We start from the raw sequence: 27,948 nt of genomic DNA, 5'->3' as shown, positions 1-27,948 counted from the left end.
GTTGGAGCAAGTAGAGATTTTTCTCCTCAGTAATATTTGCCCTCATTATCTTAATATGACGGTTGGTTTTGCCACTGAACTGAGCTGAAAGCGAGCTGGTGATGTTGAAGCCGATCTGCTCTGCAGTCAGTGTTCAGCCTGATGTTTCGGGATCACGTTGCGTAACTGGTGACCATCACACCATTGTTGCTGGCCTGCTGCTGACATTAGAATGAATGACTAAATGATTTTTTAATACTGTTTCATACTGAATGATGATAAAAGCAAGCCCATGTAAGCCTAATTAATTAGGACTTCTGAGAGAAGTCCTTTCATACAATTCACATACCTTTACCAAAAATTATTTTAGCGTGTTATGACGTGATGTAAATTCACTGTAGCCGTTGTTGTTTCTTGCTAAAATCTTAATGTAGAACTGGTTCTAACAACAAATCCCGTATTATGCTCTTGTGGTTAGCTCCGTTTTAAACTGACAGCTCTTCAAGCAGCTCGCTTTTCAGGAATTTAAACTTGTACGAAAGAAAGTAAGAACTGCTTTTGTGCAGCTTCACGTGTGACAGCTGTTTAGGAGGAATTGGAAAAAGGAACGTAGCAAAGCTGATGTTAATATAAAATTACCTATGTGCACTTAGTTGTGTGAAGACCTGTGTATCCATACGGTGCTCTCAAAGTTTGTAGGTTTCTAAATTGCCAGGATCTTGGTGAATGGTGTGCTAAATATGGAAGATGAATTACAGAAAAATAAGATGCTAAGTTTTTTTGCTAGGTAACTTACTGGTGTGGACTGCTGTTCAAGACAGCTGAACTGCTTTGGCTTTACAGTTGTATTTTTTAACTCTCCCTCTCTTTTCCATAGGCAGGAGTAAGACAGCTTTACATTCAGATTGATGTCGCAGCCATGTAGTGAATTTCTGAAATTGTGCTGTTGGACCAAAGTTTTCTGTGCTGTAACGGTATAACAAGTGATTTCTCAAGACAGAGCCGCCTCCACCACCGTTCTGGAATCGGCTGAATAGATTTCTGCCCTTGGGCTACAGATGGAGTTCACTTCTAAGGAGGAAATATTGAATGAATGTTATGGACTTTGGGTCTTGTCTTTTTGTGGCCCCTAAACTTGCAAGTTTTTGAGGGTTTTTTACTTACTAAGATTGTGGTACTGGAAACCCTGTCATGTCTTCAGTAAAGCTGCTGAAACCACTGCTCATTCCCATAAAACCAGTGTTATCAACAATTGGAAACTTGTTTTGTAGATAATGTCACAATGGCTGACATGCTTCAATATGATTGTATGTTTGTACGATTGTTTGTACTTTGCAAACTTAATGAACCAAACCATATTGGGTTTTCAAAGTGCCTTTTATATCAGGAGAGGTATTTGCCAGCAAAAATATGAAGCATCAAAGGGTTTTATTACTTTTACAAATATCTTGTCTGCAGTCTGGTTATTTACTAGTGATGTATGTGGGGGGTTGTGTTCTTGTGTAAGTGTAGATATTAGACTACTCTTGGGCTTGCATCTTACCAAACAGACAGAAAAATTCTAAATGTAAAAGGCAAAGCTGTTGGGAAGAGACTTGCTTCCAAAACAAGCTGGATATTTTGTTGCATGTATCTTGTGGACATTATTTTAGTCAAAATATGAAATTTAACTCCAATTCTTAGTCCTTTCACGCTTCTGAGAGTAATGAGACATTACATGATGCTACCCACGTTCATAATGGTCCTTGAATCAACAGGCAGCTGAGGAAAGATGCTGGTGATGGAAGCAATGCTTGAAGTTTATCTTCCAGATTATACAGTGGGAAAGATTAAATCCCTAAATTGTTTGTGAAAGCTTAAATCTCCTTGATTTTAATAGGTTGTAATAATTTTTATTAAAGTGATCGGTGAGGTAACTTTTGCTTTTCCAAATGTTGGGAATAGTTGTTCCGATGGTTATATAATACCTAAAATGGAAGTCAGGACCATGGTTCATGCTGTTCAACACTCTGCTTCTTCCAGGTTGACAAGTCTGGTGGTTTTGACTATCTTACTGTAGCCTTGTGTGTTTTCCTGGGGGGAAAAAAATCTCATTGTGGTGTTGTTTTTCTAGAAACATTAGTCTGTCATATTTTTCTAGCATTTATAATAACTTTACACTTTTAGATCTGAGCATTGTTTTCAGAGACAATCTGCTATACTTGGTATTACAAATGTTAATTCCACTATGCTGTAGTAGTTAACTTTGTAATGGAAGGTTTTTATAAGAGGACATTTTACAAACAGAACATTGTGGAGTAAAAAACAAGACAGACGTATTTCTGATAAATCATAGCCACTACTGGCTGGTATGTATTTTAAGTATTCTCCTGGTACCTGGTATGTGGCAATACTGAAATCAAGGCCCTCTGAAGCTGACGTTGTTTGTGTTGTAAGTGCTGGGCACTATCAAAGTTCTGAGGAGTCATTTGCAGAAACATTTTTTTGCCACTGATGTTGTTGATAGAGATGAAGAGTTTCTTGCATTCCCTCTGTCGTTGCTGTAGCACCTGAATTTTGACTTCTCACATGAAAACATAACGGTTGCCAAATTAATAGGTGCTTCCCAGATTGATATTGAAACATGAGTGTTGATTTTGTACAAAGCATGGGGTTGTACTCTTGCGCTTGGAACCGAACACTGGGTGTAAAGAAAAATAGCAGTGAAAAGCCACATACATATTTCTTTTAAGCTTTACAGTCTCTTCCAGTCTTCAGGTCCTTCTTTATCCCCCTTGCTGGTTTCTGCTCCCGTTGGCTCGTGGAGGGGACGCGGGTGCAGAGTGTCCCTCAGCTGCCCCATGTCCTGCTCCCTCCCTGCGGCCACGCGGGCGCTCGGCCGGGCCCGGAGCTCCTGGCGGGACGAAGGGTCTAAAGCCGCATGGCACAGGGCCAGCGTGCGGGAATCTGTCGAGCATGTTCGAGTATTGCAGTGTAAGGTACCATTTGCACATATGTTCACAGAAAAGGTCGTTAAAATATGGCAGTGGTTATTGGGTAGAGATCCCTGATACTGTTTTGTAGCATGTTGCATATAGACTGCTCCTTGGTGGCTGACAGCAGGATTTTTTTATATTTTTATAGTTAACATTACTACTATTTGATGCTAGAGAATATTAACATATCACTTCGAAGGCAAGCACCAGCTGACTTCATTGCAATTGTGTCATGATCCAAGAGCAGGCTTTGGTGTAATCATTTTTATAACAGCACGTTTTGGAACCAACTATACCTGGAATTGCAGAAATACTGTGGTGCTGCCCAAGTTGCTGAACTTGGCCACTATTTTAGTTTCCCTAATGAAAAGACAACTGCTACAATTCATTCCCAAGTGAGAATCTGCCCAGGTGGCAGCTGGGTTTGTTTGTTGACATGTGTTTTGTTTTCTCTTTAAGATGTACATCTACAAACTTTTTACATATGAGAAATTGAGTGAAAAAGCCTATGAGCTGGTTATAATTACACAATATTGATTTTAATAATTTTTGACGTCTTTTTGTTGCTTATAATGATATATTTTTTGTTGAAAGCATGTGTAAGTCTGAGCTTTCTAACCAAGATACTTTCTTCACTTCATTATTTCTAAGGACGTGATGTTTTTATAGTAAGAAATGTATCGTTTGTTTGCTCAATGTAATTGAGGATAGTGTAGGGAAATCAGATTCAAAGTAGACTTTAAGCTTTTTTAGGCTTTCTGAAAAAGCATAAGCATCACAAAGTTCCATAAAAGACAGTAGATGATGTGTCCAGCAGTCACATTTAGGATGTCAGTGTGGAGTGACATTGGATTTACTTTTTTCACCTACTAAGGGGATACTGCTAAGGTTTTAGGAGAGTGCAAGTCATGCAATTGAAAGTGCAGCTTTTCCTATCCTGAGTCAAAGCTCCAATATTTTGTGTTTTGCTAATTACCTAACACTTGGCTCCTTTTCTTATATAATACTTTGCTTTTAAGACTTCCTTATAGATGCATCGCATCATTTAAACAAAGGTTCGTGTGAATGACCGACATCCAGAGATGGATGAATGTCTGCACATCATCTTCTAAAACTCAGTTTCCTGGTGTCCAGTACTGAATTTTGAAGCAGGTTTCCAAAGTATCATTTTTCTCCTGTTTTCATGTACCTGAGGTTTACTTTGGGCTTACCGGTCTGTCTTTGTGTTGCATTTTTTGTTTTGTTTTTTTTTTCTGACTGAAAACAGTAACTTAGAACCATCCTGTCCCAGAGGTTGAGCCTACAAATGACATGATTTTTACAGTACCTGTAGCAAAACAAGATAAAACAAGTGCTGTGTTAAAATTCCCCAAATGTTCGTCATGGTAAATGACAGTGGAAGAAAACTACTCTTATTCTTCAGAGTGTGCACAGTGAAGACTGGTCCTTTGTAGGCAAGTCCTGTGAGTCTGTACATACGGATAGATTGTTCCTTGCATTGGTGGGGACCCTCCAGAGAGAGAGATGATCAACCAAGGCAAAAGTGCTGGTCCAAACAAATGACTGTGCTTTTTATGTAACACTGCTTACTAAAACAAAAGTTTAATTGCATCATTAGTAAGACCTGCTGACACTATTTTTACATAAAAATTGAAACTGCTGCTACTAACAAAATGGGCCTTAGTCACTCTTAACATTCTTAATTTTTTTTCTGAGGAAGTAAAGTTAGATTTAAAGGGGAAGGAAATAAAGGGTATCTCTTCCTAACTATTGCACATTAATGTGTTTTCGGAATGTAAACAAGATCCAGGAGGGGAGAGAAGCTGCTGCTGATGTGCAGATTTCCACCCTTTGCACCCACTGTGCAATTGAGTTGTAAGCTCATGGCTCTTCTCTGGCACGTTTCAGTTGCAGAAACCTTCATGCTTCTATGAAATGCAAATCCTAATCAATACTCATGTAATGAGATTTTTAAATACCAGTTCAGAGTGACAGCTTTAGTTACGAAGTAAGTCCTCTCCTGTTTTCCCCTCTTGCTGTGATTCCTGATTACCCCAGCCCTTCTAAGCGTGTTTGGGAATGAGTATAGAGGGATTCTGGTTTTTTTTTTTTCAATCCATTTCTCTGATCCCTTATACAGCCTCAGTGGTTAATTCCTCCTTTACACCTCCATGGAAATCCCCATCTGCAACTTGCTGGGACTCCATTTGGGTTTCTCCCCCATTGAGGCTTTGTTGCAGGGACCATTCCTGTTGGGGCTTCACTGGCCAGAGGCCGCTCAAATGTGAAAAGGTGCCGGTGACGCTTCTGCTGTGCGTGGCGTGTGGAGACTCGTGTCTCCTGTGTGCACATACGGGGGCATCTACTTGTCTGTTTCAGTGAGCCACAAAAGGTTCCCGCCTATGTGGTAATTTCTCAGAAATAATGTGTAAAAGAGTTGTGTATTTCACTTCCCATGTGCATTGAAGTCCTTTCTGTGTATGCTGGGATCTTGTACAAGAATTAAATGAATCGCTACAGCATTTTGGCTCAAATGTGAAATATTGCCAAAATTATCCCTGGTAGCATACAGCATATTGCTTGCATTCAGCATATTGCTTGCCTTTACCTTGAAATTACAGGAATTACTCTAAGCAGTGAGCTTAAGTTAAATACAGTGTATCAAAATACCTGTAAAGGAATCTTAATAACACAAGGCAGCTCACTAAAATTCTGAAGACTATGTATGATTTTTTTCTGGAATGCTAATGTTAGTAGCTTAGCCATGACTTGTCCCAAGTGCAATATTAGAAATTTTTAATGTAATCTTTTCTACTTGAATACAGTCTATATAAAATGTTAACTATCCTATATTGCTGAAAAGATATGGGATCAAATTTCTTTCCAATAAATCTTCAGTTTGAAAAAATATGCATACAGGTCTGCTTTGTTGTCATTCATACTGTCAAGACTAGTGGAAATAGCAACCACCATCATCCATTACCTGATTTTAAAGAGAATCCTTGCAGCGTTTTCTGAGAATTGGGTTGAGGTTAGTTGTGGTTGCTGCAGTTTGAGTCCGGAACTTCATAAATGCTCGTGTTAATGCACAAAGAAATGGAGTTCTATTTTAAATTGCAGCCTTCTGAAAAAGGAAATTCTGTGCAGCTTCTCCCACTGTTTCACCAGCTGGCCAAAGGGCGAGTTCTTGCTTTTCTTGGTTTTGACATAAAGAACATTTTCACCTGTCTGTATCCACTCTCCCAAGTGTAAAGATGGGTATAGACCTAACAGGTTTTGCGCAGTAATGGCTTCTATGGGTGAGAGAACTACTAAATTTCAGGAAAGCTGAAAAGCAAAATTTAATATCTCAAATGCACTTACACCAGTGTATGCAGTAGGCTTGGGTAATGTACTACAGCAAAAGTGATGCCAGACACACCTGGTACACTTCTTCAGTTCTCTACTTGCACTTCTTACCTTAGTCAGCAACCTAAGACTAATGTAGATGTCAATTAACTGAATCAGACAAAGGTTTTACAGGATTAAAGGTTTTGGGAGGTGTCTGTGTGTCAGAAGCTGATACCAGCAGGTGCAGTTTGCAGTTTGTAGCCTCAGGTAAAAGCAGGTCCGTGTTCCCACAGTGGTGTCTTTTGAAGCGATATACAATTTAACTGCACTTAGGCAAGCTTTAAATATTCACAGGAATAACTTCATGCTATCATGAAATTAATGTGGAATAAAAATTTAAATGCTTCATTTTTATTTAAGTGGTCCTTTGAAATGCATTATTTTCAAAACTGGAACCATCTACGGAAAAAAGCTTAAGCATTTCCAATTCCAGAGGATGCATAGTGCCTGTAACGATCAAGGAATGGAGTGGGCTGCCCAGTTCCACAGCTGACATCTGATGGAGAGTGCCTGAGGCAATCTTCTGATCCGGAGCACCCACACGTGCAAGGCCAACACAAATTGTGTCTTCAGTAATTCCTGTAAGAAAGAAGATTAAATGCTTAATTTATTGACTAATGGTCCTATCATAAAGGAAAAATTACTCAAAATGCTTAAACCTTAACACTGCTGCCTTAAACCTCCCAACTAATACATCATGGGAGTAGCCTAGAAAGCAGCTTGTTTTTCAAAGAGAATAAAGCTGTATCTTAGGGATGTTTATAATCAAGAATGGGAAGGCAGCAGAATTAGAATACAAAGTTCATTCAGAAATTGTGTCCGCTTTGAGGAAAGTGCTGCTTCTGATTCATGCTAAAAAAAAAAAAAGGCAAAAAATGAAAGGATTTTCATTTTAACAGTACTTAAGGGATACATTTTTAAAAGGAGGAATATAGCTAAATGAATTGCTATTAGAAATAATTTTTCTGTGACACAGAGTCATTTATAGCTGCTGTAACTTCACTCTTGGTCTCAATAAACACCTTTCACAGTGTGCTCTTGACTAGTGTTAAGAATTCAAGGTCAAAATCGCAGTTCTGCATTGTTGGGTTACCCTAGATTAATGCTGGTACTCGCATAGAGCTGAGTGTCACCAGTCTAAATAAAATGTAGCAGAGATTTTTGAAGCTTGACTGATCTAAAATGCTCAGAATCTTTTCACCTCCTGCAACTTTAATGGATCAAAGAGCTCACAGTTAAAGAGAGAGAGAAACAGCACGGGTTCCCAAACAGAAGCTTTGAGTAAACCTCCCAGAGCCAGTGGTGCTTGTTCATCTGCGCTCACTGAACTACACTGTGTGCACCCTCTGCCAAATCCATCTGACGACAAGGATTTGAGGCCACCCACTTCCACTGCAGAGCAAGAGAATGCCAAGATGAAGAGGGAAGGAGCGGAGTTCAGAAGCTCATCAGTAAGTGTGACCTGAGAGAGGTGGCAGCAGATAGAAACATTGCAGCAACAGTACCTGGTTCTTGTCCTTGGAGCCTTCTGTTTTGAATAATGGCAAGAAGCTGTTCTGCAGCTTGATTCACACTCATGTAGCGTGGTGGCTCGTAAATCTTTCTTCCTCTGCAGGGAAAGAAAAATAGTGACATTTCACATATAACCCATTTCATTATCCCTAGCATTCTTACAGTTTATTTCAAGACACCTCTAGACCAGCAAACTGAACTTAAACAGGCCCAGGCTCCCAGGCTGGGCCTTTTACACAAAGGGCAATTTTTAGGGAAGACAGAAGCCCCTTGTGCTCTCCCCACACCTGTGAAACAGCAGGGCCTCCAGCTGGCTGATCGTTTGTCCTAAAAGCAAATTCAGCTGCTGGAAGCAACATGCAGGTTTTGCAGCTACTCCTGAAAGATGCATTAGACTCAAATTCAAGGGCAAACTGCTGTTTTTCTGTCAAATGCCCTGTAGACAGATGATTACAGACTAGAAATATATTCTTAAATGAAATGCTTTCCTTGCCAACTGTGGATTCAGTCAAATGGATTTTATTTTGAAACTCCAGAATAAACAAACCTCAATGATACTGTGAGACGTCACAAATGTTAATTTAGACCAGAGCTACAGCATGTGTATAAAGTAACCATTTATATTCGCCACTGTCAAAACATATAGATTGCAGAGAGATTATTAAGATGTGGCAAGAGCTTTTCTGAACACAGTTAAATGAACTTAAGAGCATTTTCTATGCATCGCTTATTTAAATGTTTTAAAAGGGTAGTATGTATTCGGTACTTCAGACCGTTTCTAGCCAGTGTAAGGAGCAATTAATTCAGAACAGTGTTTCAGCTATTGATCTGTTTGAGGATGGGACAGAACAGCAGTAAAATAACACTTCATTTGCCCAGCAGAAAGCTGATCCCATCCTGACTTAGTGCTTCTCACAGAAACAGTTTAAAAAAAATGCTCTGCTGCAACTTCATTCAGTTACTGCAAATAAAGCCAGGTCCTATTGTAATGAACAAGACAGTTCCACTCCTTGTAAGAAACAAAAGATGGTGGCCACAAAGAAGTACAGGAGAAGACAGGTAAGTTCAGCATTAGACTATGGGCAAAGAACCTTTGTTCCTTGTCCAAAAAACCCTTTGTAAATACATAGTATGTTTCTATGTATTTTCAAAATGGTGACTCACTTCATTAGATTCTCCAGAGACTGCTCCTTCACTTTAATATCTGTAAAACAAAACAGACATTTAAATGCAGGTTCCCTACAAACTTCTCACTTGGTTTTCTGTCTAGGTAAAGCTTAATTTAATTAGCAGATTCTATAGACTTCATAACAACATTTGAGCTGTTACAGGAAAAAGGAATATGGATTACATTCTACTGTTTCATATGTTAATTAATTGCAAGGTATTGTGATTTTATGCATGTGATTTTACACAAAGATAGGGAAAGTTTCACAGGTTTCAGAACAACACAGACAAATAAAAATACTGCTATGTATTCAAACAGCAGGCATATTTACCATAGGATAACTAAATGCCAGCACGTGTAAGCACACCAGGGTACTGAGACTATTAAATTATGAGTACATTGTGGTCCCAAAGGTAGAACAGTATGACTGATGGGCAGGGGTTACATCACTGCCCTGCAGGAACCTGACTTTCGTTAGCACTTCCTTCCTGTCCAATCAAAATCTAGAACAATCTTCCCTTTCGGGAAAGAAAAGGATTTAGACAAAAATAAAACAGAGAAGGGGTCAGGTAAGACTCTATGTCTGCAATTTTATGAAATTCTAATTGACCACAATCTCTCCAGGAGGCAATCAAATGTTACCCGTATTCAAATGCCCCCCAAATATTATCATAGTGAAGGCTGGATTTTTATAATCCTGATTTTTATAAAAAGTGCTGCTTAAGTTATACAGGGTGTTTCAAAAAGATGCACCCAATTTCAAAGCACAGTGATTTCAAACTGGGTCCACCTTTTTGAAAAGCCCTGTACAATGAACTCCCAAAGCAAAGTGACTCTGAAGACAGGGGTTATAAACGCAAATCTGCAAGATTATTAGTGCACAGTTTACCAAATTGCTTATAAGTTTGTGAAGTCACTTTGAGTTCAGAAGTTTATCAGCACTAACCTTTTTATGTCACATTTGCTTATCTGGTAATCTAGTCTAGTTGGGTAAACAATACACAGACCACAATGACCAGGTAGTATTAAGGGAACAATTAATTTAGAAATGGGTAGTTTTCAGCTGGGAGCTACAATTAGATGCAGGTACCACGACTGTCCCTGAAACATGAGATTTATAATGCAGTTTTATGGTTTCAACATTTTTACTCGTTACTGTGCAAAAAAATTAAAAAGGGAGCTCGTATAAATGATTACACAAAATATCTAAAGAATACTTGGTTTTAACATATTATAGTTGTAATAATCCTCGTTTAAAACACTTGCGAAGTCATCCTTTAAAACAAGTTACCAGAATACTGATTTTTAGCCAATTTTGAAAACAAACAACTTTCAAGGCATTGGAAAGTCTGATGTGCAGTGATGCTTAAACATTTAAATTGTTTCCTGCTCAGGATCCTCCAGCTACCACAGACTTTGTTTTTACTTAAAATATTAATTTATTTAGCACTGCAGTGTCTAAAAGATGATACAGAAAAGTATATAACTACATATACCAATATGCAAGTGCCTTACAGTTTATATGCAGGCAGCTCCATAATCTTTAAGGATTTACCTGGGCTGGTGCAGCTACTCGGAAAGTGGCTTTAGCTGAGGACTGTTGGGTCGGATAAAGATGAGGCAGCACCACGGGAGAGCCTGGGGACAGTGCTCAGCTAGGAACACTATTCTGGTTCTGCTCGTCATCAGCAAGGGTTTGTTACAGCACTGAGGCTTCTCAAGTGACAATTACCTTTTGCCAAACATCCTTAGGTAAGATAATTTAGGAAAAAGACTATCACCTTACAGAATAGCAATGCAATTAAATGTATGATTTAGCTCACCAGAAAGTCCAATGTGTTGAGCTCTAATCTCATTAAGTCAATAAAAGATAGCTGCTATTCACTGCACTCTGGTTTGGATCCTGAGCTAGACCTAGCTTAAAATCACAGTGATCTGTAGAGCAGATATGGGCCTCCTGCTCCTGACTTCTACAAAGGCATCATTTCTTACAGATTTCCTGAAGAGGAATTAAGGAATTCCTGGCCGCTCTAACATGAACAATGGCTGAACTGATTCTACGTACACATATGCTAACGTTCCAATTTTTGGTATCTTTTCAAAGATTCATGTTAGCGAAGAACATTTGTTTAATCTTAGGCTTCATCTCATGCCCACCATGGTTGTCTCTGGACACTGCGGAAGGTGGTAGCTAAGGAACCAGGGGAGCTGCTGCTTACCAAGTAAGCACAGTGTGTGCATTCCATTCTGCCTGTTCTTCTCAATCTTGTCAAAAAAGCTCTCTGGCTTCCATGTATCCGTCCAGAAAACTATAGAAACTGTCTCTCCAAAATTGTACAACTGTAAAACAAAGCAAATGCAGTAGCACACATACACACTAAGAACAAAAAATAGCACATGCAATAAAATGCCACAAAAAGCATCAACAATTTTCAACCTTGAAAAGTCCTGAGCCTAGTTAAGAAGGAATTTTCATACCACAGGAGAGTACTCTCCTATAAAATGCCTAAGTTTGCTTTTTCATAGATAAAATACAAAACATTGCACTAAAAATAATGCTTCCTTTTAAGAAAGCTGCCCTGCGCTTTTCTATCCCTTGACTAGTTTTAGTGCATTCCTTTGCATTCCCACCTTTCTTTTTAATGAAATCTGTAATTAGTGAACTCTTTCTTCTTCTTCATAATAGAGATGTGCTGTTGTTCTTTCACTCTGCAAACACTGAGGCATGTTAAAGAACAACTAATGAACTACCTGTAAAGTTCTTACCTATCTCTGCATTCACCTTTCCAATGTATATTAATAAACTTGCAGTCTACATTCTATTCTTCGTTACTTAATTCTGAGGACCTTTTAATGGCAAAACCTTGTAAGATTAGCACCAAAATTATTACTTATTATTTCTTATTTTGGTTAAGGCTAGGCAACTTCTAATAATGCCATAATACTTACAATGTTTCAATTCTACTGATGCAGTAGTATTTGTATTAAAACAGCCCTTTCCTGCAGATGAAAACTGTGTCATGCCAAAGACGTTACAGTCTGAAGAGATGGTGAATGTGAAGATCTGAGGACAGGGACTGACTGTGCATGAAGCAGAGGGATGCAACAGCTTTTACGCCCCTATGGTAAGAAGATTATTGCGAGCGGATCCTATGTCAAACATACTCACGACTATATTTCTTACTGGAAGTCTCTAATCTTGCTGAAGACATTTGAAGCAAGTCTTGCCAATCACTTTGCAAAAGCAAAAGCCGTATGGCAGCATCTGGCTTGGAAGCTTTTGTAACCAACTTGAAAAAGGGCAGAACCATGCATCAATTTTGGTCAGTTCAACTCTGGAATGGGTCCAGATGAATTTTGCAGCTTGCCAATATTCTGTCTGCTCAAGCCCACCAGAGAAAAAACAGCTATAGAGACTAACCTCCTGCTTTCTCTGGAAACCTGGAAGGAAAAACTGCTTTTCCAGCCCCCTCTGGGAGGCACAGTGTGTGCTGGTGGCAGAGCAGACAGGCCTGTGCAGAAGCGGCTCTGGCAGCTCTGCGCCATCTGGGGATTCCCCTATACATACTTATTTTACTGTGGCATTAGGTTGCGGTTTTAAGTCCTTTACGCTGGCAGAGCAGAATGTGAATCAAATCAGAAACACATTTGTTTTCAAGGGACCAAAAGCTCAGATTTTAACCATTTGTGCTGATAGGAACAGTGTTTATTCAAAGATTCCTGGAACATTAGTGAAAACATTTCCTCTTTCAAATATTTCATTCTAGCACAAGGACAAGAACACACAGCACACATTTCACAATCTAAAGGTTCTTCCAGTAAACTAAATATAGGTTGAACCAAATTAATTGCTCCTGATGTAACCTGTTAACTATTTCAAGGCTGTGTTCTAGAACAAGAAAAAAACAAGGTATGTTTTGCCCATTTTTCAGGTGGCTTGCTAGAACTTGAAGAAAAACTTTTAAAACCAGGAGTTTCCCTTTTTCCCCTGCACTGTCAGAGTGCCTGCAAGCAAGTTAACCTTCAATCTCCTTGGTGGTGCCCCTCCAGTCATCAGCAACTGCTGAATGTCCCGTAGCAGCCCGACCGCCCAGCTTACCCTCTGCCACCTGAGCGCCCCTGCGCTCATTTCCCAAAGCAGCTGCCTCCCTCCAGCACAGAATGTGGCCTTGATCAACCTCAAATCCCAGTCCCTTTGGCATTTTGATAACCTGAAGGACAGGAACTTCCACCTCTGCCTTTCAGCAAAGAAAAGGATGTGCAGAAATGGGCAAAATATTACTGTCTGAGTATTTTGTTGGGAATCAGATGTTTTAGATCATTCTGCCACATACTGCAAAACAAGTTGAGCATTCAACTTTATACTCTACAGTACTCCTTCTGATTGGTATTTCTGTCTTTTCCATTGCTCATTACAAAGATTCTCCATGATCTATGCCAACAAGAAGTTAAGCAAGTTATCCTTTTTGTGCAAGCACTGCCAGTCAGATTCACTGAATCTGTCCATTGTTTACCAGGTTTTGCATTAAAACTGAAGTCTGAATGTCAAAAAAGAATAAAACATTGTCAGAAATGCCCTGTCTACGTGCTAGGAACAACTTCAAAATATTTTCACGAAGTATTGATATAATAGAAAACTGCACTTGCAGTCTCACAAAAATACACTTGTTTTCTCAGCACCTGGGCAGCACACAAGTAACTTCTACACCAACAAGATGGAATGGGGCATATCTTATTAACCTTCTAGAAATGCCTTTGCAACTTATACCCCTCTACTAACTAAATTCTAAAGAATAGATTTACTACTATTAATGCATACATATTTTTATTTAAAATTAAAGATGGAAAAATACTACTTAGGAAACTTTCAAGTATGCCAACGATCTCTGAATGCTGTGGAACTGAAGCAGTAAACGGATACCCTTATTGTGCTTGACTATGTGTAACCAATTACCTTACAAGCACTTTTACAGACACAAACAAATATTTCTCGTCCAGCATTTGATCTCTGCAGAGGTGTGACATTTATGGAAACAGAGGCACTGCTCTTCCACCAGAGCAAGCCTGCATTAAAGAAACAACACATAACTGTATCAGAAATTACATTTTTAACTGTCTCCCTGTACCTCATGCAGGTTCAATTTGTTCCTAATACAGTTCCCTGTGCTGTGTTCTAATTTCTACCTCCTGAAATCTAGCATGAACTACCAGACTTTAAAGAAAAGCCTTGATGCAGAAAGAGCAGTAACCACCAAGAACTCTACTACTGCCCTAAGGATTCAGCAGTTACAGTGGACAGCAGGTCCACCACAGCCAGAACCCACTGAAATTTAAAAATATTTTTTCCACCAGCCATAAAAGACTGAATGGGGCCCCAAAACTCCAGAAAACATGCTTGTCATTGGAATAAAACTGTGACACACTGTGTTTTACAACACACCTATGGATTAATGTCATGCTTTGAGATTGCTAAGAAGAAGTCTTATAAGCTAATGAAGAGCTCTGTATATTTCCAGTGAAAGGATCATGCTGCACAGTTCCTGGCACAGCTTTAAAGAGAGGCAACAGCAGATGAAATTTCACAGCGGTCTTCTGTGTGCTGCACTCTACATTAAGCAGCTGGGGTTAGGAATGGGCAAGATCTGTTCAGTGCAAGCTAAAACATCTCAAGCATCACACTTGACTAATTATCAGATTTGTTAGAGTGCCTGCATTCTGCTCAGGCACAAAAGTGACAGAATTTCAAAGGGGCTCAGTGTAATAGTTGGACAGACATTTCGTGTTCTCAGCTTGGAAACCAACCTGCTTACCTTCTCCCTAATGCTCAAAAACTTCACAGAAAAATTTCAAAAGGTCATTTTGAAAGACCTTGGTCTTTGGAAATAGTCCTCACCCCCACCCAAGTAGTAATTGGCTTAAGCAAAGCTTTGTGCACTTAAATTTTGCAATGCAATAGCTGAAGTCAGGAAAGGAAGCCAGAACTCTATGCTCCAAGGCAGTGCTCTGTCTGCTGGAGTTTTCTGCCTCTCACAAAATACAGCAGAAAGCTGTTCCTCAACTCACACTTTCATCATCTCAGAAGCAGCTATAACTTCCTATTTTATTTACACACATAATAGGAAAGAATGTCTGGCAACTCTTGGTACTGAGGTGCCTGGTTTTGGCTTGTATTTTTAACCCTTCTGTTAATGATATTTCTTATTTTACTTGTTGTTTATATAAACAGAATTGATTGCACATTGAGAGACCAGAACAAACTACAAGACTAAAAGTGCTGTACCATGGTCTCAGCTTGGAAAGCCTGCATGCAAGTGAAATTTCAATGAAACTACTGAGCGACTTCATTAGTGGCCAGTCTGAACATCATCAGACACCTGAAGCTGTCCAGATCAACAGTTCTCACTTAAAATACTGGTGTGGCTAATCTCCACAAAAATACAGGGGATAAAAAGAAGGAACAAGCTGAGATTAAATAGGGAAATTAAAAAAGGAAGATCCCCCATTCCCTCTAAAAAGTACTAAAGCAAGCAGGAGAGAAGAGGCGAGATAATATTGAAGGTCAGTAGGGCAACAGCTGCAGAGAAACCAAGAAGTAAACATTTCAAAATGCAGACATTTATTTTTACAGCATCTTTACCAGAATTATTGCTGTATCAGCTGCAACAGTGACAAAGCAATTTGTCGCTTATGAACCTACCTCCTTTCCTAAAATTTCAAACAGCTTCAGGACTGGACACACATCAGGGGAAGAAGGTGACAAGGAGTCTTAGCATGACATTTGTGAGACCTGGCACCTGGATACACATGCAAACACCTGTAAACCTGAACTGCCACTCATTTATGTTCTATGCTGAGACAGCCACAGGTTACACTGCAGAGAGTTCTCACAGGACAAGTGTGTTCTTCTGGAAATGAAAATATTGCACAGCCTGATCACATCCCACTGACAAAAACCTGAGGCTTTTTCTCCTAAGGCTACTCCTCCTAAGGCTGTCCCTCAATGGAATTTGGAGACTGTAGAGCACCTGGTATTATCCCAGGTTGCTTCTTGATAAATCCCAATGACCATACACAGAAAAACAAAGACATGTTTTGTTTATCCTTGTCATAAGTGTTTTGATGTGATGCTATGCAATGTACATCATCAAAAAAAGGAACCTAAGATGTCAGATTTTTCACCTTACCCTTTGTAACCAGTTAACCCTTCAGACCATATGCATGAGATTAAAGGGCTTCTACTGTTTTTTATAGTATATATGGTTGCAAGAGAACAGCTCAAAAGGACAAAGGACAGTAAAACAATCATCAACAAAAGGGTAGCAAGAATCAGACAAGTTTCATTTTTGCTTGTAATTGGTCATATGAAACAACCACAAGCGTAGCTCTAGCCCTTTACACTATCTCATTTAGTAGCACAGATCTTTAGCAATTTTGAATGTCTCTCATGAGAACCTTCACATGAAACTGGAGGTTTTTACCATTCACACACACAGGGCTATGACTCCTTTTTGTAGTGCAAGCCAACAGATTGGCTCAGCTGTCCCAAAAACCTCCTGTGCCCTTAGTACATGCCAGAGAGAAAGGAACTGTGAAGAAAAGGATGTTTGGCTGAGGGAAGCCCACTCCACATGATTGCAGTCCTTAGGAGGCAGCTGAGACAAATCACATAAAAGCAGCTGAAAGGAAAAACACATTTTTCTCTTGGCTGCCTCCTGTATCAGCACTTAGGAAACAGCCACTCCACAAGCAGAACAAAATTCAGCTATCAAAAAATTCAGAAGCTCCAAGCAAACTCGGCCAGGATAGAATTTTCTCTCCAAGGTAACGTTACCTTATCTTTAATAACCCCCTAAGACTCTTCCCAGCAACATCAAATGATTCCTTCCCACCCTGGCCACTTGGGTTAATAATCTGAAACAAAGATACCTAAATGAAGAAAAAATCTATTCTGATTAAACGGATGTTTCTGGGTCATGTTTGCTGGTGACAAATGGCACTAAGCTGAACAGCAGTTGTCATTAATGAAGCAGTGTGACTAGCACTGATTTAAGCTTTAGTGAGTTTGACAGACAAATGCCAACTTCTAAAAGGCTCAGAAGCTGGCAGGTATGTGAGAAAACCAACCAGTTATGGAAAACAGTTTAACTGTCAGTGAATAAAAAACATTTTGTGTAGAGCCCTTCCTATTAGAGCAGTAAGTATTTTTGACTTTTAGGGCACAGAGACAGGGTGGAGCTGAGAGGTTCCGCTCTTGCAGCTACTACAAGTTTTCTATTTGACTATGAACACAGCGAATAATGATAGCGTCCTTCAGCTTCCTTATCTATAAGTAATATTTTTCTACTTGACACTGAAGATGTACTCACCTGTTGAAACTCAAAAATAACATACTAAGCACTTGCTTTTGCATTTAAGTCATCAGCTAGTAGTGAAAAGACAAAACTTTAACTGTGATTGTCTTATAAGAATTAACTGGACTGCAAACAAAAAGCCTGAGATGAGTCACTGGAAGAAACAAGGGGACATGCAGATGTTTGTTCTGAAGCTATTCAGGTGGAAAGTGGGTATGTCTGAACAGAAAGTCAGGTCTTTGCCATGGCATGTTTTTTTCCTAGCTACTCTACTAAAACAAAGTAAATGTTTCCAAAACCAGCAACACCACTCTCCCAGAAATGAGTGGATCATTTTAGTCTTTTGTCTCATCCCACGGTTTGTGTCCAGCTTTGCACTTTAGTTTTCAATCCTCGTTTTTTACAGTAATGCCGTTATCTCAAGCCATTTCAAGTTGCATCATTCATTCACGTGCATCACAGGTCATTATGATGCAGAGTCTTCCTCGTGTGCGTGACCATCCACACTGCTACCTCAAAGACACATTACCAGAACCAGGTCTGATTGAATTCTGTCCTGAAAGCTCTGGCCAGTCACCTTCCTAAACTAACCCAGATGTCATGCAGATTAGGAAGGAAGGAAAAACGTATAAATTGGAAATCCTGAGTTTTCTTCCTCTTTATTCTAGGACTAAAAGTCTTAGTGATCAGCCCTATTCTGAAAAACTGAGTGTGGGTATAGATAAAGCCATGGAAGTCAGGCTAGGCTCTCCCTTTGGTCTCAGCTTGCAATGCTGAATCCTAGTCGGATAAAGCCAAGGCAATGTCTTGCTCACAGGGTGGCAGAGCAGTGGTAGAACAAAGGTAAGGCTGTTACCTAAAATACTGAATTTTCCAAAGCTACAGAACTACAGTGCAGCTGCTGATGTGGAAAGCTGAACTGTCTCGCTAGTTCCCACCCAGCAGAAGTGCTCTCTGAGAATTTTTGCCTTCCCCTGAGGACTTCCATCTCCTTTCCCTGACCTCCCTGGCAGCATGTGTGGATACCAAACTACATGACTTTCCTCACTGGTGGCAGTTCTTCACTACAACTGGTGTCAGAGTGATCAACATACCTATGTGTCAGACTCCAGATGAGAGGTGAACCCGTAGAGAACATGCCAAGAGGCACTCACACACAGGCACTTTTCCTGACTTCTCCCCCACAAGCTGTATTTATTTTTGAGGGAAATTATTTTCTTCAGCCTTGGAAAAAAAAAAAAATCTGACACAGTGAATCACAGCAAGAACAGTGTAAAAAAGGGAGCCATAGCAGGTCATAGAGCCTTATGCCAAGTCAGACTAATATTGTGCTAAGTTATACTACCTCCTCTTGCAACACCTATAGCTCATTGTATCAAACTGAGAGCTTCCTAGAAGTTCCAAAAGTTTCATTTTCAAAACTGAAAAACCTCTCTTCTTTGTATAAATACAGTCTCCACCTGTGCAGCCTTCAAAACAGCTGCACTGATTCTGTTAAATAGGCAAGAGGGTTAAAAAAAAAAAAGTATTTGAAAATAGATATTCACCCTTCTTTACAATTTAGCAAGAAATACATCTTTGAATTGAAGGTGACAAACCATCACTAATGCTCTACTGACTTCACTAACTCACAACTGTGCAGGAAAACTGCACAACTACCAGCACGTTGTTGGCTGCACAGAAACATTGCTCTGACAAGAAATATGTTCTTTTGTGAACAGACTGGGGTGTAGCTGAATTTTACTGAGGGCCTAATCATCAGATACAGCTCACTACGCACATGGCTTTCAGAACAGCGTATAAAGGTGTTTCCTGTTTTTCTCTAGTAAGAAAGAAAGAGGTTTTGTATCACAATCAGATTAAAACGAGACAAAAAGCCAAGCCTTTTCTGTGGTGAAGCAAAAGAGGAATCCCTGCTACACTTGACAGCAACTTTGCAATTTGGAATGCAGTAACTCCAAAGCTAAACTGATGGTGGGAGACAGCCACAGATGTAAAGACTGTTGAAAGAAATTATAAAGTTCCACCACAACTCTAATTAAATCCAGGCTACTTTTTTGTAAGATACCCCTCACTTGCTGTTTATGCCTATAAGGGGCAATAAAGAGTTAAACATATAGTTGGTTATAGTCTGTCTGGTAATACAATATGATCACTATTTCCTAAACTGCTGTATACAACAACAGGAATGTTGACTTATGAGAAGGCAGACCCTCCCAAGGCAGAATGGAAAAGGAGACCAATGCCAGAGTGAATAACATCACATTTCCTTCATGGTCTGTCCCCTTCAGCACGGCGTAAGGAAACAGTAAACTAATCTTCAAAACTCTGCGTATGTCAAAAACTGTATGGAATGGTTGCAATATACTCCCAGTTAGTTTTCTGCTCTTTTTTAAATTAAACTAGAAGTTCTACACTTGCCATTCCCATGCCTAGCTGGAGTTGTGGGGCAAGCAAACTTTCAGAAAACTTAAGTCACCTCTTCTTTTTGGGAATACGAGCCTCGCATTGTCCTTGCTAAAGACCATCAAAGAATAGTAAAAAGATAGTGGGTAGTAGAAACTACTTGTCAGCAGCTTGACAGCAGAAGCAAACTTTGTACCAGTATGAAGCCAAAAGGGGAAAGGGTGAGCCCCAGCCCCAACTCTTGTGTTACCCGCCCCAGTAAGTACAGTCATGCGGCAGCTGCCATCTGGCTGCTGTACATGTAGATTTTAGACACAAAGGAGCCTATTTCCTTCCTAAAAGATAATTTTGCCCGTCTTACAGCAATAGGCAGGTATCACTAAGAAAAGTGCTCATGGGAAGAACCATAAAGAACGTGAATCCTGTGCAGCATTCCCTTTAGCATTAGCATTCACCTCTCAGAACAGCTGTTCAATGCAGCATTGCTGAACTGCCAAATCAGACAGACCTCTCACATTTCCAAACCATTCAGATGGGATCAAAGCCAGAGATAATACCCAACTTATTGCAACAGATTTTCTGGTGCTGGGCAGCATTGAAATAAGGCTAATGGAGTTTGTCAGTGTAAATCTGAAGGTGTCAGTTGTTTGTTGAAATTAAAAAAAAAAAAAAAAAGTGTTATTTTATGTTAAGCTAGGAAGGAATGACTCCTCCTTCACTGATGAAAACTTAGGGTTTAAACCCTCAACTCTGGCCTGTGATACATATAGGTTACTGTGCTTGCTTTGGATTTTGCTAAAGTGGGAGCTTGGTTTAGGGGTTCCCATACATGGGGAATGATTCTGAACCTTGAGAGGGCAGTAACGAATAAAGACAAGAAGGGGAAGCTTCAACTAATTTATATGTGATTAGTCACATTACATACACTGCCATAACATTTTTGATGTGGGAAAAGTAATAATGGACATGTGCAAAAAGAAGTAGTGAAGTATTTTCCTGGGGGACACAAGACCTTTTCTATTTCAGCCATTCAAAAAGCACAAAAACTGTCATTTGTTCTTCTAGTCCTTGGCTAGGCAAATCCCTCCTCTCAGCAGATGGGCAGAAAGTGAAGACAGGCTAACCTTGGAGAGAAAGAATGCATCATATATAAGATTTTTTAATTAGTTATGATCTGAGTTTGGCATATAGACAGGCTTGTGCATATATTCCTTTTATGACAAGACCAACACATTTTTCAACAGGATAACAACCTAAGTTAAGAATAAACTTATTAGGTGACACCAGTAGTAGAAGGAAGCCAATGTGAGCAAAGCTCTATCTGTAAAATAACTTAAATATCAGTGTCTCCTGGGGCAGACAAGAATAGAAGTGTTACTATCCATTTACACATATGCTCAACAAAAGGGACTTTTGCTGACATGTAACATGCTGAAAAGGAAGTGTTAACAAATTCTGACAAGAGTGTAGAGTTGCTACAGATCTCCAAACATCAGATTGCAACATGCACTGCCACAGCAGTAGAGCAGCTAACCAATTCTAAGTTTAGCAGTTGTGGAATAGCATATATACAAAAACATTACCTGTAAACCACAGCAGCCCACTGCATTCATTATTGAAGCATTATGAATGACCTTGTATGGAATCCCCAATTTTACTGCACGTAATACTAAATCACTGTGCGTCGTGGCCCTGTGTTGAGAACAGAAAGTAATTAAGGATTGAAAACATAAAGTGATCAAGTGGTACTAGCATTATAGTTTGTTTTGAAAGTAAAATTAAACCCTTCACAACTATGGCAATGCAGAGGTCCCAAAAGGGCAACTTGACTAATTGTTACTGGAAAGTAAAAACTCCAGTAAGGTTTCCATGTCATCCTCCCTAGCTGAAAAATACAGGCATCCTTGGTCTGTTACAGTTCTTTGTAACTTTCTGGCATCATTAAAACTGTAGCACCAACACAACCATTACTTTTTAAAGTAGCTTTGGCAAGTACTTGAAAAGGAAAGTTCCATTTATCCTTTGTCTTCTGCAGGTGTCAGCTGGACATCTGTTAAACTGTAAAGATCAGGTCTGTTTGGCATAGGCTTCAACAAAACTCCAACATTTCCTTACTCGCTGCACAGCCAGGCCTTCTCCCATCGGCAGCAGTGCGTGCTAGGAAAGCAACACACTCAAACAAGAACTTTGAACAGACTGAGGTAAAGTGCATGCAGTACTTAAAAAAGTCATCCTTAGCCTAAACCAGCTTTTATACTGACTTTGAGTGATCAGGTTTATTCTGAAATAATTAAGAAAATTTCTCATTAAGCTTAGAACTGAGCTAAGTTTGGCTCCAGGTCTAATGCTCAATAAACACCTTGCAGAGATTGGTGCAAGAATGACTGGGCTAGTAGTTAACACAACTGGGGTTAGAAATGGAAAGTACATATAGATCCAGCAAATCTTTGAATTGCAACAATGTTTACATATGTATCTTGCTTGCGTGTGTGCTTGCTTCCATGCTAGGCATTCAATTCACATTTGCGTGTGAAATATGAAAATGCATCTACCCCTTACCTGAATTTATCAAACCTGAACAACGGTTTAGCCATCTCATTTCCAAGATATGTCACACATTTCTGTGTGGACGTTCCAAAGAAGGAAGCAAAGAAAGAAACAGCATATGCTGATCAGAATAATTAAATAGGAAGAGTGCTTTCACCCTGGCCTGTTTCAGCTGCCCTAACAGAACTCCCCTCATTTTTAGTCTGATAATTCTGACACCGCATGTCTGACAGGCACCAATCAGCAGATCAGGTGCTTCAGAGTGGAACACAAATGTGGCAGCAGCTAGAAAGACTGTAGGGATCAATCATTTTAAAATTAAATCAATTTCACTAGACAAAAAAACCCAAAGGAATCTGAATTTGGGAAATCAGAGACCCTGATACAAACAGCCTCCCAGACCTAGGAGAATGCAGTAAAGTGATCTAAACCAACCCTCTGGTTAGTAAACAAACTATGCTCCTGACTTCCATAAGCAAAGGTGATTTAAGAACACCTGCGCGAAGAGAAGGGGGGACCAGTTTTACAGCCTTGTTATTATTCCCTTCACATACATAGGACAAGGAGCACTGGAGGATTTTGTGGTTATGCTAATACTGACCAAGGGATCAGCTGGTTTTATTCACTAAAATTTTCTCCAGCCAATACTTTGTCCCAACAGATCTGTCCATAATGGCTGCAGCTTAAAGCAGAAGTGCCCTCACAAGCAACTCAGCTAATACCAGCAAAGGCTTCATGGAGTCAGCTCTGCACCCAGAGCTATACTAGTATTTTCTGTTGCTGATACAGATTTTAAATTTTATGGGTAGTTATAATATAAATGTTAGCACCAGGCTAGATGAAGGTGGGCTTTCCAGTATACTACTAAAATTGTCAGGTTCCTGCTAGCACATCCATAGCTGGTACGACATATGCAGATAAAAACTTGCAGTGACCAGCAGTAAAAAGTGACAGGGGCGCAGCTTGTTTGATCACTCTAGCCATTAACCACCAACACCTGAGATCTCCTAAGGCTGCCAAGTACTCTTCCTCCCAGCAAATATACTTGAAACTCTATGATCAGTTGCAGCCATGTGGCTTCTATCTTCCTCCCGTATGGCTTCCCTTGGGACAGAAATGTTCAGTACTCTTTCCTAGTAACCTCATGAACCCCTAAATCCCTAGGGCTCTGTGTGCTGCAATAGTAAGAACTAAGAACATAAACATTTAGAAAGAAGCAACTCATTAAGAAAAGGGTATTTTTCTACAATGATGCAGTGTATTCATCAGAACTGAAGTATTTTGACACTGAAACTAATGATAACTGAGGCAGATGAAGATACTGCTTACAAGTAGCAATTACATTTCAATACATGTAGGTTGTTTTTTTTCGTGTTGTGTACTTACATCAGTCACTGGATCAGAGCACAAGGGTACAGGCAACGTGGCTCTACACTCTACATGAATTCTAATTTTAATATTTACACGCATTAAAAATACAATTAATATTTCCAAAACACAGCATCATCTGCCCATAAGTACTGATTTACTACAATATTCTCTTGCCAGGTCACTTCAACCTGTATTTACATGAATTATCCACTTTTGACAGATGTGCACACTGCTCCTCTTTTTCATAAACCCTCTCCATTTTTTCATCCACAAATAGGGCACTCGGTGATTTGATTTTTCTTGTGCCCTTAACACTGTGGTATAAAACTTGAATCACCAGCTGGAGACTAAAAGCTCTTCTGTATGGCATGACATTGCAGATTGATGATGCCTAACTAAAAAGACAGGAGGAGACACTTTTGGTGATAGAAAAAGAGTATACTTTTCAGCAGGAGTAAAAAGTGAAAACAAAGGCCTTATTAAACCACACTGAGAAAACATTTATAATGACCTAAGTTATTTCAAAAACTAGCATATATTGAAGCAGAAGCACTGTACAACCAACAATCAGTAGTCATTCTGAAAAAACTGAGCATAAAAGCTGTGGTTTGTAAGTCCAACTAGCAACTAAAAAATACTCTCTCAAAATATAGCAAATGTCTTAATTATGTGATATCCTAGAATTTCTTCTGTTTGCAGATAAAACCTGGAACAAAATATTCTCTGTAAAAGCTAGCATGGAGAATGAAATTATAAGTGACTGCTGAAGGAAAGATTTATACATCCTGGAGGGTCCACATTCCTACCTGTAAGGGATATCTGGGCAAGGAAACTCCAAAGCAAGGTAAAGTGTATACAGTTGCATGTCTATTTCTAATGCAATTTAAAAATATATACAAAGACATAGAAAGTGGTTTTGGTCTGAAAATCAGCTTCTTCATAAACAATTACAGTTATAGAATATGGCTAATTCCTATTGAAAAAAGAGAGTGATCAAGCTAGAGCAATAACTAAAATGTTGTTTTGTCTTACCCAAAGGGATCACCAATGACAAGAAACGCAACATCACAAACATCGGCTTCTTTTAAAATGCTATCTGCTTCTTGTTCCACCATTTCTCGGTCAGCCAAAATCAATTCTTTTCCATAAAACTCTTCCTAGAAATTGAAATTAATGACAAACACCAAAATAAGACACTTTGGAGTGGTTTTGTATCTCTCCGGGTGCTCACCCAGGAACACAGACAGTGGACACTGGAAAGGCCACCTTTATTATCGTCCCCAGCAGTCTAAGCCATGGCCTAGTGAACCCAGCCTCCACTTGCAAGAACACCTGAGCTTCCCACAAAGCAGCTCCTGAGCTGACAGAAATTAGGCAAGCACATTATTCTGATACTGACTTGTTTATGCTTTCCGTGTCAGTTGAGGACCTGCTCCAAAAGTAGCTCAATTGCACCCGCGTATACTAAAGGTACCTGGGTACACTCTCAGTACAGTTAACTGCTCATCCTACTGTCAGGCATCCCTTCTCACAAGTCTGAGCCTAACTGCTTAAATTAGTTATAATACTGACATCAAACCAGATACAAATATGACACCAGATAGACTACAACCTTGGTTTTTTAATTTTTCCTTAGTACATTGTAACTAATCATATCTAATGATTGATTTCATATTAATCCTTCATCTTTAGGTCTCTCTAAGAAATACTTTGTCATGTATACAGATAAACATGTATTTGATTGTCCCCTTAGCTTTTGTCCAGCAGCTCAGTAATCATTGTGTCTCTGTTTTAAATGCCTTTATTTCCATGTGCAAATAAAACTCATGTGTGTAATAAAACTTCAGTTAGTTCTAGAAACATGCTATTTGACCATCCCAAACATACCTGTCTCTGTAAGTCATGTTTCACCATACATTTCACATGGTCTTTACATTATTAGATGAAGGTTGTTTTCCAGGGCATAGACCAAAAAAGGTGGTTTTGTTCTAAATAGTATTCAGAAAATTTGGGTGGTATTACAAATATTAACAAATTGATAAAACTATTAAGTCAGTAATGGTTCAGAAAGATTTTCCTCTGACATTTCTTGTGACTTTAGTGATAGCTCCATCTTTGCCCACGAAGAATTGACTAGAACCATCATAACTTAGAGAAGTGGAGCAGTGCTTCCATAAAAAAAAAAAAAAAACCACCAGAGTACTATATGTGGGACTTCAGTTATTGGGTTCAGTGCCCTTTCCTAGAGGTGATTTCCCCACCATTTTTGGATAAGTTTCTCTACCTCTGTAAATGAGGACATTGTTTTCCTTGTGAAACAGAGTGCAATGTGTACAGATTCAATAGAAAGGGGACCAAATAATTATATAAGCAAAACTTATATCTGTGATTCAGAATGCTTGATGGCCACCCTGGAGTACTGCTGAGGTCTATATTAAACAAACTACAACTCATTTTTGACACCCTGTTTTGTTCTGTTTTACACTAGATGCACTTGAGCAAGTAGCATAGCAGCAACAGGAGCTGATCTATAAAGCAAAGCAGTTGGTGCTGAGAACTCAATACCAATGTTACATCCATTTGGGTAGGTTTACCACAGGAGCAGCCTGGCTTTAGTCCAGTACTGCACGCAAATGCACACTACAGAGCATATCAGGTGCACTCCCAGAAGCAGACCTTTCTGTGTTTTCATCTCATGGAATCTATTTACACACTTTAATGGAAATCAAAGCACATTAACTAGAGAATATATAAAAAGCACCCTCCTGACAAAAACTAAAATGTAGACTCAGTGTGTCCATACAGTTCTTTCACCAAACTGAGGGCCAATTTAGATGGTCAGCATCAAATAGCTTTTAAGAAGTGTTTTAGGCCAACAACATAAACTAAGTAAATAATGTCATTTGAATTCTGAGATCTGATTTTAAAAGCATCAGCACAGGAAGACTTCCAGAAAATGCCTCCAGTAAAGAATCTGTTATCTCTTGAGAGCTTTCCCATAACTTTTCACGTTGTTTAGAGGAGGCTGACGTGCAGATTACCATGCAGCACTGTCACTCGTATGTAACTTGGGCTGTACCTACCAGCGCCTCCTTGCCCACCGCCAGCACGGACGTGTAGGCCTCCAGGTACACGCGGCCGCACCGCCGCACGGCCTCCAGCCCCTTCACCGTGATGTCCTTGGCATCCCCCAGGCCCAGCCCCACCAGGTACAGCATGCTGGGGGAGGCCGCGACCGCCGCCCGTCACGGGAGGGAAGCGGGGATCAGCCGGGACACCCCACCACGCGCCAGGTCTCCCCCGCTGCTGTCACCCGCCTGGCCGCATCCCCGCTCCTCCTCCTGCTCACACGGCGCGGCCGCAGGGGCTGCCGGGAGTTGTGGTCCCTGTGACGGCTGCGGGCAGCGGCCGTTGAGCATGGCGGCGCCGCTGGCAATGGAGGGGGGCGGGGCGCGCGGCTGTCCCGCGCTGCCGCTCGCGAGCGGCCGGAGCATCCCGGTGCTGGGGCTCGGTAAGTGCCGGGGCTCGGTAAGTAAGTGCCGGGGCGGGCCCGGCCGGAACTGGCGCCCGAGACACCTCCCTCTGAGAAACGTCGTGAGGTGACGGGGTCACCGCAAGGCCGGGCCGGCTCGGCGGGTTTGGCTCTGCTGTTGGCCCGGGCCTGAGCGCCCTGAGGGGCATGCGCGGCCGCCAGGGGCGGGTTTGTTAGCGGTGAATCTGCACGGGCCCTGAGGGGCTCCTGCTGCTGCCTCCAGCAACAGGTGCTTCGCTGCTTGGGAGCACCAACCCCTCATTTTGCTTCCACAAAGATATCAGTCGGTGCTTTGGTGTTTTCTTCTTCTTTTTTTTTTTTTTTTTTTTTTCCTTTTTCCTCTTCTGAGGCTTGGGAGCAGACTTCTCTTTAAAACGGGCTTTCAAGCCTGAATTAATCTTGTTGAAAGTTTGTCGGCTGCACCTGTTGCAGTCGAAAGCCTGTGTGGGAGTCTTGGCTTCGTGTTAGGGTCAGAGGCCTGTGTGAACTTTGTGCCTTGTGGCGGCAGGAACACATGGCCTGTGTGTATGGGGAAGGAATTCAAAGGCTGTTAAATCCTGGCACTGGATCAGAATCTGATGTGTGAAGATTTTTTTAAACATTTTCTTAATTACAATTTTTCCTTCTTGAAATCCAAGGTTTGGTGACATAATTAAGTTTATCACGCTAATGATTTTGGCTGTTGCTCATACAAATGTGTATGAAGTTTTAAATAAG

The 27,948-nt window shown here is 40.3% G+C and overlaps 3 protein-coding genes across 5 annotated transcripts in view; 2 read left to right on the top strand and 1 right to left on the bottom strand.

Annotated features, from left to right (window-relative positions):
• SLC30A7 (solute carrier family 30 member 7) overlaps positions 1–5,864 on the top strand; it is a 34,141-nt gene extending 28,277 nt beyond the window's left edge. The window contains exon 11 of the mRNA XM_065842020.2: positions 857–5,864. Within this exon, the coding sequence (XP_065698092.1) occupies positions 857–904 (48 nt within the window). The 3' untranslated portion in view covers positions 905–5,864. The remainder of the gene's footprint in view (positions 1–856) is intronic.
• Positions 5,865–6,673: 809 nt separating this feature from the next.
• Positions 6,674–26,917, bottom strand: DPH5 (diphthamide biosynthesis 5). Its single transcript, XM_065842028.2, has 7 exons — positions 26,783–26,917; positions 24,732–24,856; positions 21,365–21,473; positions 11,244–11,364; positions 9,021–9,060; positions 7,850–7,953; positions 6,674–6,923 (listed from the first exon to the last, which is right to left on the bottom strand). Exons 1-7 carry the CDS (start codon positions 26,915–26,917, stop codon positions 6,700–6,702), a joined length of 858 nt encoding a protein of 285 aa, XP_065698100.2. The 3' UTR covers positions 6,674–6,699.
• Positions 26,874–27,948, top strand: part of LOC136103687 (glyoxal reductase-like) — a 50,596-nt gene continuing 49,521 nt past the window's right edge. For all 3 annotated transcript variants that reach the window (XM_065842021.2, XM_065842022.2, XM_071810360.1), the window contains exon 1: positions 26,874–27,210. In XM_065842021.2, coding sequence (XP_065698093.2) covers positions 26,874–27,210 — 337 coding nt within the window. The remainder of the gene's footprint in view (positions 27,211–27,948) is intronic.

This window comes from Patagioenas fasciata, chromosome 6 (genome assembly GCF_037038585.1).
Source record: "Patagioenas fasciata isolate bPatFas1 chromosome 6, bPatFas1.hap1, whole genome shotgun sequence".
Classification (NCBI taxonomy): Eukaryota; Metazoa; Chordata; class Aves; order Columbiformes; family Columbidae; genus Patagioenas; species Patagioenas fasciata.
The sequence above is the reverse complement of the archived record's forward strand: the minus strand, read 5'-3'. Positions and strand labels throughout refer to the sequence as shown.